Here is a 17,139-nt window from a genome sequence, read left to right as displayed (position 1 = left end):
TTGATAAACCTTCCTTTACAAGACAACTGAAGTAAAGCCTTCAGGTGTTTCTTTTTTATGCCCGTATTGGAGAACAAATTAAACACTGTGAGATTACACTTTATATCTCAAAATCAATTTGTATCCTTGTATCGCCCTTCTCACTGACTTATGAAGCAATAAGGAAAGGACTGGCAGCCTGACTCTGGCTGTGTACGTTAAAAGTGTGTGGATAGAGAGGCTGTGTGCAAATGCAAGCATGCGGGGTAGGCTCAGGCTCTGGCCTTCCAACTCCACCCTCACTTTGAGTTCAGTGTTTACATGCAAGCGAGGTAGCATGTGCTTCATTGCCACCACCCCCCTACTCAACAAACTTAGTTACCACCCCACCCCCATTCACATTCAGCGGCCATACTCTGACCCTCCCCCCTGCAATTACCCATCCCTTTACCAGCCCACTGGATTGCAGGGAGTGGCCAGAGGGCAGTTTGTCTCTTCCTCTCTGGGACTCCTGCCTTTAACTCCCTCCCCTTCTCTCACATTCATTTAGTCCTTTACAGCCTGCTGCCAGCTCCCCATGTAGATCTGAGGGAAAGATAGTTGCAGCAGAGAATATATAAAGGAAAATATGCAAATAACTTTACGCTACATCTGACCACTGCTCCATAAAATGAGTTATTCAGCCTGCCACAGAGACACAGCACGAGGAGCTTTACAAAATTAATATCACAATGAATGCATAACAGGATCCATTATTAGACTAGCCACGTTCATAAACTCATTTAAATATCTCAACTGTGCACCTTTGATTTGTAACGTTTTCCTGTTGAAGCCAAATTCAGTGAGCTGATTTCAAATTAACCCATGTGAAAATTTAAAATATATTAATATAAGTAATTAATATATTGCAATACACCAATTGGCATCAGTTTACTTAGTTTCAGTATATTAATTGAGCTCATCGTATTACTTTTGTGTGAGAAATAATCGTTATAAAATAATCTATTGAAGGATATACCCGGTAACCTTCATTTAAAATGCTTTCTTGAAAGGAATCTCACAGTGGCATTACATGGACTTTGTGAATTTACAAATTCTGGTTATAACTCTAGCCTTAAAGTGGTGGCGTGGGTATAGGAACATTAGAACAAATTTATTCTTTAAACATGACTGTCAATTAGATCAACATTAAATACGCAGGCTAAGTGGTTTTGGGCTGTCCCAAAAGTTTATCTCATTTTGCACTAGCATATGGTGGCAGAATCGCTGGCGTCGTTCAGAAAACACAACTTGCCAAATGCAAGTAGAGACCTGCATCTCAGGTGTTGTTGTCAGTAGTATGAAGGGGTGTTATCTAGAAATTATATTTTAATTATGACAGATTTAGGTAACTAGCTCAAAAACTCACTCTTAAGTTGTGTTACTTTGTTTCCGTACCATCTCAACTTTTCCTAAAACTGTTTCGGTTTCTATTTTTACTAAACTAATTATACATTTTAAAACGAACCTCCTGTTGCAACACTGCATGTCACTGTAATTGAACAATATTTAATCTAAGACAGATCCGTCAATGGCGCCTTTTCCGCCAAAAAAATACGTTCTCCCTCCTGCTGACGTCACAACAGACGGAGTCAGTGGTACAACCTACCTCGGGCTGACCCCACCCTTAAATCTATCCCCAGCTCATATTTCGATTGGTTATCTCCGGCGCCCTGTAGATAATATACATTGCTCACTGGGCCCTACACCGCGTCGCTCACGTTAAACATTCCATACCGCCACCGACTAAGCGCGGCGGAGAACTTAACTCGGGGAAACCCCTCCCACAAGAATTTAACATTGGCTATGTGCGACTCATCTGCGCTCCGATTGGCCGGAGCGAGTTTCCCTTCTTTCTCCTCCGTTGTGGCACTCTCAAGTTTGGTTGCGTCGTTTCCAAGTTGATGTCAGCCCCAAAGAAGCCTGAGAAACTCCTCCCGTCTCAAAATTATGAGTGGTAAGCGAACTCTTTTTAAGAAGTAACTAGAGTACTTGTGAAAAGTAGCCATATGGACAGGACAGTAAAAAAAATAAATCGGTTATACATAATTTGTGTGAATGCAGTTCCAACAGCAGACTATTTATAAAACCAGAGCTGATTTCTTTCTCATTTAAGCGCTGAACTGGTTAGCTAGCTAGCTTACGAGCTGGCCAGCTATCCGAGCTAACTAGCTAACTTTGCCAGCTTGCTATGGGACGTTGTCGCTCGAGCTTGAAAAGTTACAATTACTACATGTAAGCCAGTGTTTAAGGATAACCTAACCAGTTTTAGAATCGACACGGCTAGTTATGTTGCTATAATGATACAACATTAAAGCGGTCACATTGGAGAAGTAGTTACAAGTACAACACGGTGACTGTTTTGCTTGATTTGTCCCAGCTTGCTAACGTTATCTTCGAAGTTTTAGCTCGCTAGCTGACCAGCGTTGTTTCTTGTAACTAACTAGCATTCCGCACAGTTCACAGTTTGGTAGCTGATGCCACAGGCTAAACTCGTGTAAAGTTTTAGTTAGCTGCCTAGTGTGTTGGGGGACTTATTCGGTTGTGTTGCGTGAATGAAATAATGGTTAAAATGTAGCAAGTCAGCTCCGGTATAGTTTTGCCATCAAGATCACCACTACATTTTTACGCAGAACAACAGCAAGATGAAATGGCCGCGTTGGTTGAAGGCAGCGGAGGGTTTCTTCAAAAGCGAAACTCTAATACCGGACAGGTAAGACCGCTTGTTTTTCAAGGTAATTTGTAAAGCTGCATCGCAGTGCGTACATTTAAATTTTCGGACTGGTTTTGCTCATATGTGTCTTCGATGTACGACTGTTGGATGATTTTGAGAGATTAGGCATGTAGGGTGAGGCGCTCGGTTCTGTGCTTGGAGCGGGTCGAGTTTGTTGTTGATTTCGCTTGCGCACATGTTGGGGTGGGAAGAAAGACACTACCGAGGTAAATGAGGCTACACGGGGTGTTCCTGTCAGACGCCCCGCACTTTGAAAGCGGTCCGCACGGCCCACTTTGGCTTTCCTTTGAGGGGGTGGCTTCCCGCGAGTGAGTGAGTTTATAGGGTAAAAACAGAGGTGGGAGGGAGAGGGGTGGGGTGGGGGAGGGGAGGGGATGCGTGGCCAGCCTTTGCCGTGAAAAGATGGCTATTGAATCCCACCCATTTGGTACTTTGCCGCTCTCTCTCTTTGCAGTTCAAAAGCCTGCCCACGTCTAGGGAGCGTCTGACAGTGTAGCGTGTGAACAACAATACACGGAAAGGATAAGATTAAATGTATCCGTTAAATGTAACATCAGCCCGCTGTTCGGGTGGTCAGTGAAGTTGCTTTTTATAGTTTTATAGAAGCTGATACCTAAAAGGTTTTTTTTTAATTCCCTAGCTCTTTCAATTTATTTATATTAGGCAAATAAATGATTGACACAACAGCTTGTGTTTGCTAAAGTGTATTTCTACATTAAACCACAAGGGAGGAATAAATTAAGACATAGAGTAACATCTCAGGATGAAAAATGTACGAAAAAACTTTGTTTTTCTTGTAGGACTCTCAGCAGCCGTCTCCTTTAGCTCTACTGGCAGCAACCTGCAGTCGGATTGACACTCCCGGGGAGAACGAGGCCGTGTCAGAGCAGCAGCACTCCCAGCAGCATAGCCAGCAGCTCGACCTTAACCAGGCCCAGCTGGCCCAAACCGCCAACGGCTGGCAGATCATCCCGGTCAGCGTTCAGTCGCCTTCCAGCTCAGGCAGCATCACCACCGTGGCACCGGGACACGCCGTAATGACGGGAGATGCAGGGAAGGGCAGACAGGCGGTGGTGTCCGGGGCAGGGGCCCACCAGGGCCAGCAGCAGTATGTCGTGGCTTCGGCGCCGACCCTGCAAGGCCAGCAGGTTCTGTCGTTATCAGGGGTGGTGCCCAACATCCAGTACCAGGTGATCCCACAGTTCCAGACTGTGGATGGACAGCAGCTGCAGTTTGCACCGGCCCAGCAGGACACTACAGCTGCGGGGGCAGGGCAGTTCCAGTTGGTGTCCTCGCCCGGCGGCGGACAGCAGTTAATTGCAACCGCCAACCGGGCAGGGGGTGCTGGGAACATCCTGGCCGTGCCTGGCCTTATCCAGCAGGCCATTCCCATACAGAACCTGGGCTTGGGCAACGGCGTGTTACCAAATCAGACGCAGTTCTTGGCCAACATGCCTGTGTCGCTGAATGGGAACATCACTCTGCTGCCCGTGAGTGCGGGGGCGGCTGGAACGGGCGGGGGGGACGCTGGCGGGGGCGGCGCGGCAGTGACCTCCCAGCAGCTCCTGCAGCAGCAGCCGGCGTCCTCTGCTGGCGGGACGGGGTACTACACCAGCTCAACCACCTCCACTACCCAGGCAGCTACGTCGTTCGGAGCGGTGACACAGGCTCAGAGCAACAGCGGATTCCAGACTTCAGCGGGTGGGGTCTCGGTCCAGCCTGACGGCAGGGACGGGCAGCAGCAAATTCTCATCCAGCCCCAGCAGCTTCTCCAAGGGGGCCAGTCCCTGCAGACCATCCACACGGGCGCGGTGTCCGGCGGCGGCCAGGTGTTCGCCGCGCAGACCCTCTCGCAGGACGCCCTGCAGAACCTGCAGATCCAGGCCATCCCCAACAGCGGCCCCATCCTGGTGCGCACAGTGGGGGCCAACGGCCAGGTGAGCTGGCAGACGCTGCAGCTGCAGGGGCCGGCCGGGGCCCAGATCACCCTGGCCCCTCTCCCACAGCTGGCACAGACGCAGGGAGGCGGCGCGGGAGGCGTGGCGGTGAACACCGTGCAGATACCGGGCCTGCAGACCATCAACCTGAACACACTGGGCAACTCAGGACTACAGATGCACCAGCTTCAGGGGGTCCCCATTGCCATTGCGAACACCACAGGTTAGTGTTTGGGGGGGAAGGGGTATTACTCAGGAGGATTATCATTACTGGCCTTTGGTGTAAAGCTGTAAAAGTAGAGGTTTTACAAAGTATATACCCAATAATAGTATTGATAAATAATTATCTTAATGTGAGCTGTGCATGCAGTTGTTAACTGGCAGGTGTAGATACTTCTTTTCAGTGCAGTTTGCATGTTGTGTGAGGACATTTTCCATGTTTTTCAGACACTGAAAACTGAAAATGTACATCATTGGAAATATAAAAAAGTGTCCAAAGTCATCTCAAAGGGGACCTGTAAAATTTAGAATGAAATTGCCTGTTTGTTTTCTATGAAATGAGCATTATGCCGTCTGTACACCGCTCTTAGTTGCAGCAGGGCCCGTGTGTTAAAATTTGTGTACCCCCTTGTTTGTTTTCGTGAAGACGCATATCCAGTCAGCTTTTCAGTTAAACAGATCATTTCTTGATGAAATGTACTAGATCTGTCTACAGATTATGCAGTTGACCTGCCAGCCCATTGAAAAGCCCTGAATGAGCATAGAGCAAAGTTCATTGCATACATTTTCAACATTTGAGAAAGCTGATATTTATCACTAAGTAGATGGATATAAAAGCTAAGTGAAAGAGAGTGAGGTGTAATGAACTGTGATGGAAGTTTGTTGGTGTTATTACAATAAAAGTTATGTTTCAGCAGCGTTCTCTATATCTGTATCAACTGATGGCATTTAAACAGTCCCTTGTTGGGCCCTGTGACATTATTGATTCTGTTCACAATTGACTTCTGATTGATCCTAATATAGATTGGTGCATTACTTTCAGGGATGACATACTGTAAATGTCAGTATCTGAGTAGTGTTTCAATTATAGGATAAATGTCACATCAGACCTCTTTCACCACATATGGTAATGGAATACTCAGAGATTACATCTTCATGATTGTGTACATCTGTACCCAGCCTTGGATCCGTGTTGTCCCGTGTGCCGTAAGGCACTGTGGCCCTTTTCTCCATAGTTGGTTTATCACTTCAGTCTGTGTCAGATTCCCTCTTGTCCCGTTTTTGCTTTGGAACAAAATGTCCGGAGCCGAAGCGTCTTGGTGCGTCTCGCTCGCGCTCCTCAGGGTGGAATGCCTTGTCGTCTCGAAGGAATTTAAAATATTATTCTCCTGTGGGTTCCTTTATGAGGTACACGTTCAGAAGTTTATAGCTATGTTACCAAAGAATGCCAGACCAGAAAAGATAAAAGATTCGTTTGCCACGAACAGAATATGTTGATGGTGTTTGAACTGGGGTCCTGCTTGTTTTACTGGCCTTTGATATAGCTGTAACAGTGCTGATATGTGTTGGACTATAGGTAAAATGGACACCTCATGCAAAGCAGCTGAATGCTGGAGCAGGATGAAATAACTTCCTGTTTGGTTTCTCCTTACCACACTGGTTTAGCTGGTTTAGTGAGGCAGAGGGTGTGTGCCTGTATCTGCGTGACTTGCACCTTCTAATCGATGTAACTTTTGTGTGTGTGTGTGTGTGTGTGTGTGTGTGTGCTGGTGTGTGCCAGGGAGAGACACTTTATGTGCATATTGTAGGGAAGGAACATGTGAATCGGGTTTGTCACTCGATGTTTTACAATGCAGGGGTGTAACCTGACACCACCCACCTTGGGACGGGCTTATCAGTGGGCAGTACTGCCCTCTTCTGTGGAGATGGGCCGTTCCCGTTTGCATCTGTGTTTATCTTTTTCCCTGGCGTGCTGTCGTTATTTTCTGACACTTCCCTAACACTTCTTTTAAAAGGCAAACGGTGAAAAACCAACAGCAGGAGGAAAGAGGATGATGAAGTGTTTTCAGGCTTCTGCGTCGCTTTCCTACAGGGCCACAGGGCTGGGCGCATTGCTAATTTCCTTTCCCCTCTCTCCTTTGCGCGCTCTTCCTGTTTCCTCAGAGTTTTACAGTATGTGTAAATGACCGCAGCACTGGATCACAGGAGGGATGTAGGGACTGCTGCGTATGTGGGAGAAATTAATTGCGTCATTTCTCCTTTTATGATTCATAAAGAACGCGTATATCGTTATTGTCCTTTTTATCTGCTTGAGTAGAACCATTACATTGATTACAATATATTAAGGAAATACTACATTTGCAGATGTTGCATTGATTTGGGTGGGGGGGGGGGGGGGTTCTTTCATTGGTTTTTGCCCCTTTACACATATCCTGCCTTTTCTACTCTCCCTGCCTGTTCAGAGAGTGGAAGTGGCCAGTAGTAGATGATGTAGATGTTAGTGTACATGATAGTGTAGATGATAGTTTGAGATGGAGGCTTGGGTCACTGATGACCTTGCTTTCTGAATGAGGCCCAAAGCGGTGGTGAGTGGTGGTGTTGATCCATCACACTGACTCACTCGCACTCACACTGTTTGGCATTCACCGGTGACACCGGCAGCTAAGTGACGTAAACTGTGTGTGTGAAGGATGGGGCGTCTGACTGGCTTTCCCTGTGTGGTCCCCAGGAGAGCAGGCGCTACAGGGCGGGGACAGTCTGGACGACAGCACGGCGATGGACGACGGGGACACCAGCCCGCAGCCGCCCAGCCGGCGCACGCGCAGGGAGGCCTGCACCTGCCCCTACTGCAAGGACGGGGAGGGCCGGTACGCACGCCTGTCTGTGGGCACCCGTGTGTTTGTGTGTGTGTGGTTTTGGGTCTGTCTTTTAGGTGGGTACGTACCCACTTGTGCCAGGGAAATCGGTATGTGGTTGAGTATTGAACGCTGAACTTTCTTTGTTTTTGCCTGATCTGCTTTCATGTTACAGGTCACGTTTGTTATACTAACCCGTGCCCTTTGTGACTTTTCACCGCACTGCAGCAGCAGCGACCCGGGCAAAAAGAAGCAGCACATCTGTCACGTCCCCGGCTGCGGCAAGGTGTACGGCAAGACCTCCCACCTGCGGGCTCACCTGCGCTGGCACACGGGCGAGCGGCCCTTCGTCTGCTCCTGGGCCTTCTGCGGGAAGCGCTTCACCCGCTCCGACGAGCTGCAGCGGCACAAGAGGACGCACACAGGTGAGGTCACGCATGGTCGTACGGCAGCCCCACCTGGGAAGGGGGCCGGGGGCGTGAGCCTTCGTTTGAGGTAACCTCTGACTTTTTCCTCATGTCGCATCCTAGGAGAGAAGAAGTTCTCGTGCCCAGAGTGCCCCAAACGCTTCATGCGCAGCGACCACCTGTCCAAGCACATTAAGACCCACCAGAACAAAAAAGGCGCCAACGCCGGCGCTGCCGCCGACACCCCCGTCTCCGTCTCCGTAGGCACGGAAGCTGGCGCGGGAGGAGGCGTGGCTGCGGATCAGCACGGCCTCATCACCATGGAAACTCTGTCGCCGGAAGGCATCGCGCGATTGGCCAGCAGCGGCATTAACGTCATGCAGGTGGCGGACCTCCACTCCATAAACATCAACAGCAATGGCTACTGAGGCGCGGGGGTGGGGGGGTGGGTGAATGGAGGGGAACCGAAACAATTGAACATGGGGTAAGAGGGGCATGAATGAACTTAAGATGTAGGGGTTACAGGAGTGGGAGTGGGGGGGGGTGTTCTGGAGAGGGTAGACTGGGGATCGGCCTTGGTGAGAGCACAGCACTGCTGTCTGAAACGACTGAGGCCAGTGAAGGGGGTGTTGGGGCAGATGGGCTTTTGGTAAGAACATGTCTAAATGGGAAAAGTGCTCAATTCACTGACCCCCCTGCGGCTCTCCGCAAAGGCCAGCGACCTTTAATGTCTGGATTTTGGAGGCGTGTTGCGTGCGAATCCCTCCCTCCCGGTGTCCCCCTCGGTCTAAAGCAAACACACTACACTCGCTCACCCACACTGCCTCCGTGGCTGGCAGCTGCCCTCCCTCTCAGGTGGCCCCTGCCCTCCTCCAGCTCAGCGTGTTAACGCTCCGCTGTGGTGCTGAGAGGGACCCGTCTGGGACCGCGCCCGGCCGACCCATTCACACACAGGCCAGTCTGTAGCAGATGGGAGCTGAATCAGGTCACAAGCGACCACAAACCCAGGAGCACTAATCATTTTTTTTGGGAGGGGGGAGGGGTGTAAAAGGACACTGAAATATTTTTGGATTTTTTTTTTGCCTTTTATATGATTAAGATTATAGGTACACATTTAAGCCATCATGCTTTGATAAAATGATCAGGGCAAAAGTGTTTTTTTTTTTTGTGATAATTTGATTTTGTAAATATATATTTTCTAACTATGGAATACTACAAATATTCTTATCATAGGAAGGATCAACCTATACAGACACCAGAGATTGCCTTTCATTTGTGTGTGTGCCTCATACGTGAACAATCTTAAAACCTTGCTAATTTTTATATATAGACTTTGAGACCAAGTTTGTAAACTGGACTCCCAAGCGCTCTGTCTAGAATCATGTATGTGTCCAGTACAGTCCAGTTCATTTCTGTCCAGTATAAGTTTGTAATTTCTGCAGCTAAAGCTAGAGCTATTTTTCAGCCACATCTCCTTACTATATTTGGGGTTCAAAACCAGTTGAATTCAAATTAATTGAAAAGTGTCATTGAGTACTTCATTGCATCAAATGTTAGTGCTGTCTGTTCTTTAGGTATACCAATATTGCAGATAAAGTTTGTAATAAACCTAAGCTCAACCAAAGGACTATATTCAGTCAAAAGGTCAGTGGGGACCCAGCATTTTATTCACTTTGTTGACTATTATTGCTTAAAAGTCTTTCAGGACTGAGAGCTGGAGTGGAATGTATTGTCTAAAGATCTGTAACAGCGTTGGCCAACACGGAGGTGGACTGTTGTTGCTTCCGTGTCCTGGACTACTGCATCTAACCACTTTTGTGATTCATATCAGACGTTTTTCTCTGAAAGGTGGATGGGTAATAGACGCTTGGAAATATATATATGTGCGTATAATGGAACTTACGAGAGTGGTGCCACATGCTGGTTGCTATCTCTGCTATTCAGAAATGATCTAACTGATGGTAAGAACTTTTAATGTAACATGTAAGATGTACTTTTTTATACTCTGTTTTATTCCGTTTCGGCTCAGCCTCCATGGAGAGATACTTATATTGGAAGGGCTTTCAAATCAAAAGGGTCTGGAGGGGCAGCAAAAGTGGAAACATGTATTTTACTATATCATTTGGAGTACTTTACTATTACCATTTGGGATATCTAATTTGAGCTTAAAATAATTTAAGTTCTCTGGAAAGTGTCGTATTTGAATATTAAGGCCAGGGACAGTATTTGGTTAGTGCACGAACACTTCTTGGGGTTACATCCTTTGAGTAACCTTGTGTACCCTTAAACACTGTGGATTCTTTTTTTCATTTTGTATGTAAGGGGGTTGGTCTTGTAATTGTGAATACTACTACTACAAATGCCAACAGCTGGATTAAAATCAATATAAAAACAGTGAGGTTGGGGTGCTTTTGGTAGGGCACCATCTGTCAGTATGTGAGAGATGATGTATGTGGAGAGATCTCGCCCCGGTCCTCCATTTTGATAGCAGCTTGAGCCAACTGCCTTTGCCACCTTCAAAATTCTGTCACAGCACTCAACAAGGGGAAATGGGTTAAATCGCTGTATTGGTGAGAATAGGTGAATTGTGGAATTTCTTTAACATAAGTCACCCTGTACTATTATTCTGAGAATTGGGCTTTCCTCAGATAACCACAGTGGATGGAGTGAGAACATAGTATAGCTCACTGGGAACATGTTGATTTTTTTTAAATACTGTAATGCTTGCAATAGTAAAATTGCAAAAATTGGGCCAACAACCCAGCTAAATCAGCTTTAAGTCATTTTAAAAAAAATGATACATCCACAGTTAACACCCCATTGGTAATTGTGAAAATTGGTGTCTGAAATGTATAAATTAGGAGCCACATTAAGCTTTGAGTCAGAGCCAGTGTGTTGGAATGTCCTGGTAATGCAGTAGATGGCATCTAACTAAGTGACATATTCTGACACCAAGTAATATTCAGGCAACGCATCCACTATTCAACTGTTGGAATCACAAGATGCTTTGACCTCAAGATATGAGTGCAGTCACATGTCTTTGATGGGAAAAAATTCTAGTGAGCACTACCTGTTGTATGTGTGCGTTTTTCTTTGAAGAAAGTCACCTTTACAAGAAATATTTTTATTCATCGTTTTATTTCACAAAACTCAAATCAGGGATTAAAAACAAAGTGCTGCTAGGTGGTGTGGTGCCATCTTCTGGTCAGAGCTGTTAAGTACAGCTTCAGGACCTCTCCCTCCATTATGTCTCCTCCTCTCCAGTTTTCAGTTTGTTTTTAAGACTGTAAAACAAATTCAGAACACGGTTACACAAACCCATATCATGAAGACCTCTAGAATTAAAGCATCCAAACAGCCCTCTCCTACTTGACTACAACTCCCCACCCAAACAGTTTCTCATCTACATTCTCCCTGAGCCCCAACCAAGGTCTCCCTCATTCAGGTTCCCTCAACTTAACGCTCCTGTTCCAGTGAGCACCCTCATACCAGAGTCTGCATAAAGCCTTACCTGATGAGGTAGGAGTGCACATCGGAGAAACCGTGGTACTGTGCCAGGGGAAAAAGGATGCCTGTTGGACAGCGACCGTCTCGCTGGCGACAGAAGCTACAGTTACAGATCCCACGGCATGGGGGGCACTGCCAGTTCTGGAATCAGAAAAGTCCAAACAGATTTTTAAAGTAGTAGAAGACCAATGACCATCAGCTTGAACGTATGGGAACTTCTGAGAAACATGCTTCAAAATGCAATAATTACCTAGTCAAGATGTTTAAAACGCAAGAAAAACAAGAGATGGCAGGAAAGAAACACAAATTGATGAACTGTATAATACACATGCTGTAGACACTCTACACTAGGACATGGCACATGAAACCAGCAGGCCTATATTCAACAGCAGCAAATGAAGTTATGATGAACTAAACATAATTCCTTGAAGAGTTGAGACCTGCAAGAGTTTGGTGGCAAAATCATCTCTTATCTCTCAATTTAGTGTTACAATGATCCAGCTTCTAATCTTGACCTGCAGTGGATTTAAGCAGTAATGTATCTTTTCAATTCACATGCTGTAATGTGAAAGATTTAGTGGAGTAGAACACAGCTTTGGGGAATACCACCCTCCTGTGGGCATTAGACCAAATGGCAATGTGGGACAGAGTTTCTCCTGAGTGTTTCATACAAGGAAAGATTGTATGAACAAACTCACAGAGGTGGAATCAATTCCATTTTAATTCAGTCCAGTCAGAGAATAAATTAAAAATTGACAATCATTTTCTACGCATAATTACATTATGAACTGAACTAAAGTGGAATTCACCCCAACTCTTGTGATGCACACCCCCGTTGTGAAGGTAGGACCAACCGATCTGTACATTTCCCAGTGCTCAGGTCAAGTCCACTGGCAAACTAGACTAAAGCTGAAAATCTTGAAGGTGAAGGTCATCAATTAGGGTCAATCCTGTTAACATTGTTATAACAGCAAACAGCTCCACTCCCTCAGCATAATGACTGTCACAAAGAGGAAACTGGTTGTTCTGGGAATTCTTTCCTGACATTTTCCAACTTGAATGAAGGGCTCTTTTTAAATGGGGAAATATGTAATGCATAACAAAAGTGCTTGACATTTGGAAATGGAAAGAAAAAAGAATCTGCAAAAAAAAAAAAAAAAAAACAGTAGCCATTGCAGTTGCTGTTTAGATTCTACCACACCCCTAATTTTCTGACCGGGTCAAGCAGAGCTTTGCGCACGTCCTCCCCATATCGGTTTCGCAGACACGGCCCACAGAACTGCCCCTGGATTCCACGGCAACCCTCATTGCGGCAGCACGTCTTCGTGTCCACAGTCTTCTGCCGGCATTGGTGGCATGTAGAGCCCTGGGTATGAGTGATCGGTTACTTCCACGTGCCTGGCCCTTTCTTACCAGCACCAAGCTTTCAGTCAACAGACATATCCACACAAATAGGTCTGGCCAGGACTCACCGTGACACTGTTGTAGACCTTGTCCACCATGCTGTCTGCTACCAGCTCAATCTCCTCCTCGGTGATATCCTCCACTGGGCGCACAATGTGGGGCTTACCCTGATTTGGCCGAGGGTTGCCACGACGGCGGGGGGGCCTTCTCACCTGGGAATTTACACACGCGTTGCATACGATAAGACACGTGAGCACCAGAGCTCTGAAAGCTGTGCGAGTGTGAAGATTTACATCACAACCTCCAGTAGTTCTTGCTCCAGGGTCAACGCCAGATCTTTGTCCTCTTCGGGGTCAGGGGGGTCCTCAACCTGTCCCATGGAACGGGTGTGTCTCCGTGAAGACCGCTCAGGGTTTCGACGACTCTCGCCAGCAGACATGGAGGCTCGGGGAGGACGCTGAAGACAAAAAGTGTTCAGTGAACAAGGCAGTCCCTGAATGCTGGCCCGCACTGTACATCATCTCCTTAACACTGCATTCAGATGTGTCCCCCTGGTTACACGGATTCCAAAATGCAATTGTAAAGCAATACACATTAAACACCTGAACAGTCAGCTAGCGGGGCAGCTTAATGTAATCCTACTCAACGCTCGACCAAGAAGCTGAATATGTGATCTACTCACAGAATGTGCTTGTTTCTGCCGACCGCCTGCAGGAGCCTTTAGTAATGATCCAGGCATCTTTTGTAGATCTGCCATCAGCTGGGCCAACTTTGTGAGAAATCCAAAAGACATGCAGCTGATACCACTTGCCAGTTGTGTGATGTGAAAAAGACTGTATAAATTGACAGCACAAAGCACTTAACCTAAATTTACTGTGCTGATTTACAGCACTGTCGTATGATTAAATACCGGGCAATCCTGACTGGGTCATTTGGCCTTAAGATTTAGAAGTTATACAGCCCATATCTAACTTGTGTGCACCACAAGGCATGTCCCTTGCCCATATAGGCTCATTTCTGAACCTTCTTTAAATAAATAAATAAATAAATAAACAGCCTGCAGCAGCAATTTAGCTAACAATATACGTGGGACCATTTCAATTATCTGTCATCTCTGGTGATGTCTCACCATGGCTTTGTTTGCTTTGATGTTCAAGGCTCTCTTCTCCAGAAACGTTTCAGGTTCCTCAGTGTCGGAATCACAGTTGGTCTTCGGAGGTGGTGGGGTGCGAGTTAGGGCCTGTCCTCCATCTTCCAGTTTCACGCCCCTCTCAGAATCTTCTGGCTCAGGCCTCTCCTCTTCCTCCCCCTCCCGACTGGTGGCATGCCTTCGGGGACGCAAGGCCACCCGGAGCGTGAAACGCTGGGGAGCTGGTTGTTTCGGAGGGGTGCGTTTGGAGCATTCATCACTGTCTAATGCCTGATGGCAAGAATAACAAAATTCACATTTCAAGTACAAACTCTGCCACTCTTGCATTAAAAATTCTTTGAAATCCGTGGTGGACAAGCTACTTCACCCCTTGTACCATAATGTGGCCCGCAATTTAAAACCATGGATAGTGACCACTGTTCTCTGCAGGTCTTTCCACTATAAAAGGGGGATGTTTCAGTCACTGGCACTACCCTTTGGGTTTGAAGTACAGTACTTACCTCAGCACAGTATCCTTTAACAAAACTCCATTGTGACAAATACTATGGCCTTTTGAATGAACACCTTTGACTAAACACCAGTTCTAAATAATGAATTATAGTGTTGTTAAATCTTTTGTAGGGAAATATGGTTATGGACACTCTAAAGATAAGATCCAAGCATAATTCGCGCTCACAGTTACGTTTACTTAGGTAGCCAATCTAGAGGTAATCCTAAGTGTCGTAACGACACCTAGAAAAGCATTTTAGCAATTCATACTTAACCTTAACATCATCGATATCGCTTAGTTCACTGTCTGAAAACCCATAAAAGGTTTTATCGTTTTCACTGTCTGAATCTTCTGCGAAAAGATCAGCGAGCTTTTGAGAAAGGGAGCACACTCCCAAACGATCCTCCTAGAAAAAAGAAAAAACGGCAGTGATGTTAATTTCACAAAACCGCAGCCCCTATGAATAGCTCCCAGGGCTAAAACGGCTTACAATCCATTTAAACTTGGCACACGAAAAACTTCACCTACCTTTTCCATAAGTGCGTTCTAACCCAAAACAGAACGAGGCCCTAAAATTTCCCCTTTTTTAAATCAGGCGTGGAATCGCTTTTTCAGATCCTCCATTAGATGTCTCCACAGGCGTTTTCAATTAAATTACCCTCAGAAGCCTGTTTAGACTGAGCAAATGTGACAATGTATATTTTCTTTACTGTTCACAGGCTAATTAAAATAGAATTTGTTTAAAAGGCTGGTGCGTATTCGTGCAATAGTGCTAGCCTAGAAGATTTGTTGAGATTTGCTGTGGTTTGTTGCCCTAATGACACACTTGAATTGAGCATTATCTTAATCCAAAGCAGTGGCCTATACGGCGTGCAATTATATTTGCCACGCCCCCTGTACAATAACGTGCATCAACTTGGAAAGATAACTTCTATTTTTCATTACTAAGTATTATTGTTTATGTTTGCAAACCGCTACTTGCTAATAGTATGTTTTGGAATTTCATTGAAATTGTTATGATTATAAAATACGTTCCTCTGCTGCAAAATTTGATTTAAAATGTTTTTTCAACATACCAGATATTGTGCACAAGCTACCAGCCAAAAGTGTAAAATAGATTATTCGCACGACAATGTCTTGGCGAAGGAAAGTCTGTATTCATTTAAAAGCACTATATTTTGTGTGAGTGGGTGATCAGTTTTCCCTTTACCGTGGATGACCGTTTTCTACCCATAATGAAGCTCTTACTTCTGAGTTATTATTCAGAGATTGGTCTGTTCGGTTCCGGTTTGTGTTTTCCCCTCTACTTATATGTATATACCTTCCTTTGCACATCACCCTGCCCTACCCCTGTTCCCAGGGAGGATGTATATGTTTTATATGGGTGGGGAAAAACAATGTGTCAAACTTCTCCTCTGCATGGGTGTCCTCCAGCTGGCCGATGGGTAGGTAAGGCCAAGGTTCTCATTTTACACAAATTTAACTTTTCTCACTCTGTGTGATGTACCAAAGTTTAAGGTATTTTAAATACTACAGTATTTTTCACTTAAAACCTTTTCTTTAAAGAGAAAGAAATTTGGTCAACACATCCTGAAGCAAAAATGTTCAAACAAGAATGAATAACTCACAGATATTACTCACAGAATAATATCACAGATATTAAATGTATTTATTTATTTTTGTTGACACAGCAGAGTGCCCATGGCAGGGAATAGGAGAACACAGATCATAGACAATAAGGCATAGACAATAACATATGTTTATTTTGATTGAATAAGACTTTATTTCACCACTTATTTTACCATGCAGATTCAATGTGAAAACGTGTCAAGTCAATAAAATGGATAAAATGGATTTGATATCAGAGCCTTGACGCGACATGAAGAAATTCATGGCAAATGATATCTTGCTAGGTTACTTGTATTTCTAAAGTGTGACGCGGCAAAATCTTGGTTAAGGGCACTGCACATGCAAACAATTGAATAGAGTAGAGGAGTATGTGTATTACTTAATCAGAATAAGGTATAACACTATCATGGTTCGCTTCTCTGTTTCGAAGGAGTGCATGCAGAAAAACAGTGCCTGAAACTGAAAGAGATTTACCTTTACAACACATTTAAAAACATTTGAAAGGCTGGGTCAACATGCAGTCTGCCAAAACACTACAATTTATTACCCTGTTTCACAAAAATAAATGAAGCATATAGAGTACTCATACAATATTCCGGGGTAGTGTATCTTCTTAGGGCTGAGACAAACAAAACTAGAGCTAGAGTGAGCTCTAATGTAAGAGCTTGTATTTACATAGATTATTTTTTGGATTTTTTAAAGCTGATTTGCATTTGAACAGATATTCACACAAAAAGGCCTAACAAACTGTTTTTACAAGGTCACAGTTAACCACGACTCTTTAACATACATTCAGTATAAAAATGATAGCACAAGTGCTTCTAATAATGACATTATCTATCCATATCCACATTACATCTATGTTTTAATTTGCACGCAACCATACCTATTCATAACGGCATTTACCATTACTCCCTTTAGCAACTGATAATGAAGTCTTCCATGACAGCCAACTTCAGACCCACCCTTTGGACATAGACATACAGCATTAGGTCTAGCTTCCTGCAG

The 17,139-nt window shown here is 45.2% G+C and overlaps 2 protein-coding genes across 3 annotated transcripts; one reads left to right on the top strand and one right to left on the bottom strand.

The window, feature by feature from the left end:
* The first annotated feature begins 1,906 nt into the window (after positions 1 to 1,906).
* On the top strand, positions 1,907 to 8,380 carry sp1 (sp1 transcription factor). 2 transcript variants are annotated; one of them, XM_036530802.1, is made up of 6 exons: positions 1,907 to 1,975; positions 2,652 to 2,731; positions 3,553 to 4,912; positions 7,418 to 7,556; positions 7,776 to 7,969; positions 8,075 to 8,380. In XM_036530802.1, the coding sequence occupies exons 1-6, from the start codon at positions 1,969 to 1,971 to the stop codon at positions 8,377 to 8,379; spliced, it is 2,085 nt and encodes a 694-aa protein (XP_036386695.1). In that variant the 5' UTR covers positions 1,907 to 1,968; the 3' UTR covers position 8,380. The 2 variants fall into 2 exon arrangements, with proteins under 2 accessions (XP_036386695.1, XP_036386694.1); XM_036530801.1 differs by having other exon boundaries at positions 7,773 to 7,969.
* A 2,815-nt stretch (positions 8,381 to 11,195) lies between these two features.
* LOC118779603 (cell division cycle-associated protein 7-like) lies at positions 11,196 to 15,039 on the bottom strand. The gene is made up of 9 exons (XM_036531776.1): positions 15,031 to 15,039; positions 14,777 to 14,908; positions 13,992 to 14,282; positions 13,545 to 13,631; positions 13,164 to 13,319; positions 12,931 to 13,074; positions 12,675 to 12,824; positions 11,463 to 11,599; positions 11,196 to 11,235 (listed from the first exon to the last, which is right to left on the bottom strand). The coding sequence occupies exons 1-9, from the start codon at positions 15,037 to 15,039 to the stop codon at positions 11,196 to 11,198; spliced, it is 1,146 nt and encodes a 381-aa protein (XP_036387669.1).
* Positions 15,040 to 17,139: the final 2,100 nt, after the last annotated feature.

This window comes from Megalops cyprinoides, chromosome 6 (genome assembly GCF_013368585.1).
Source record: "Megalops cyprinoides isolate fMegCyp1 chromosome 6, fMegCyp1.pri, whole genome shotgun sequence".
NCBI classification, from domain to species: domain Eukaryota; kingdom Metazoa; phylum Chordata; class Actinopteri; order Elopiformes; family Megalopidae; genus Megalops; species Megalops cyprinoides.
This window is presented reverse-complemented; position numbering and strand designations above follow the sequence as displayed.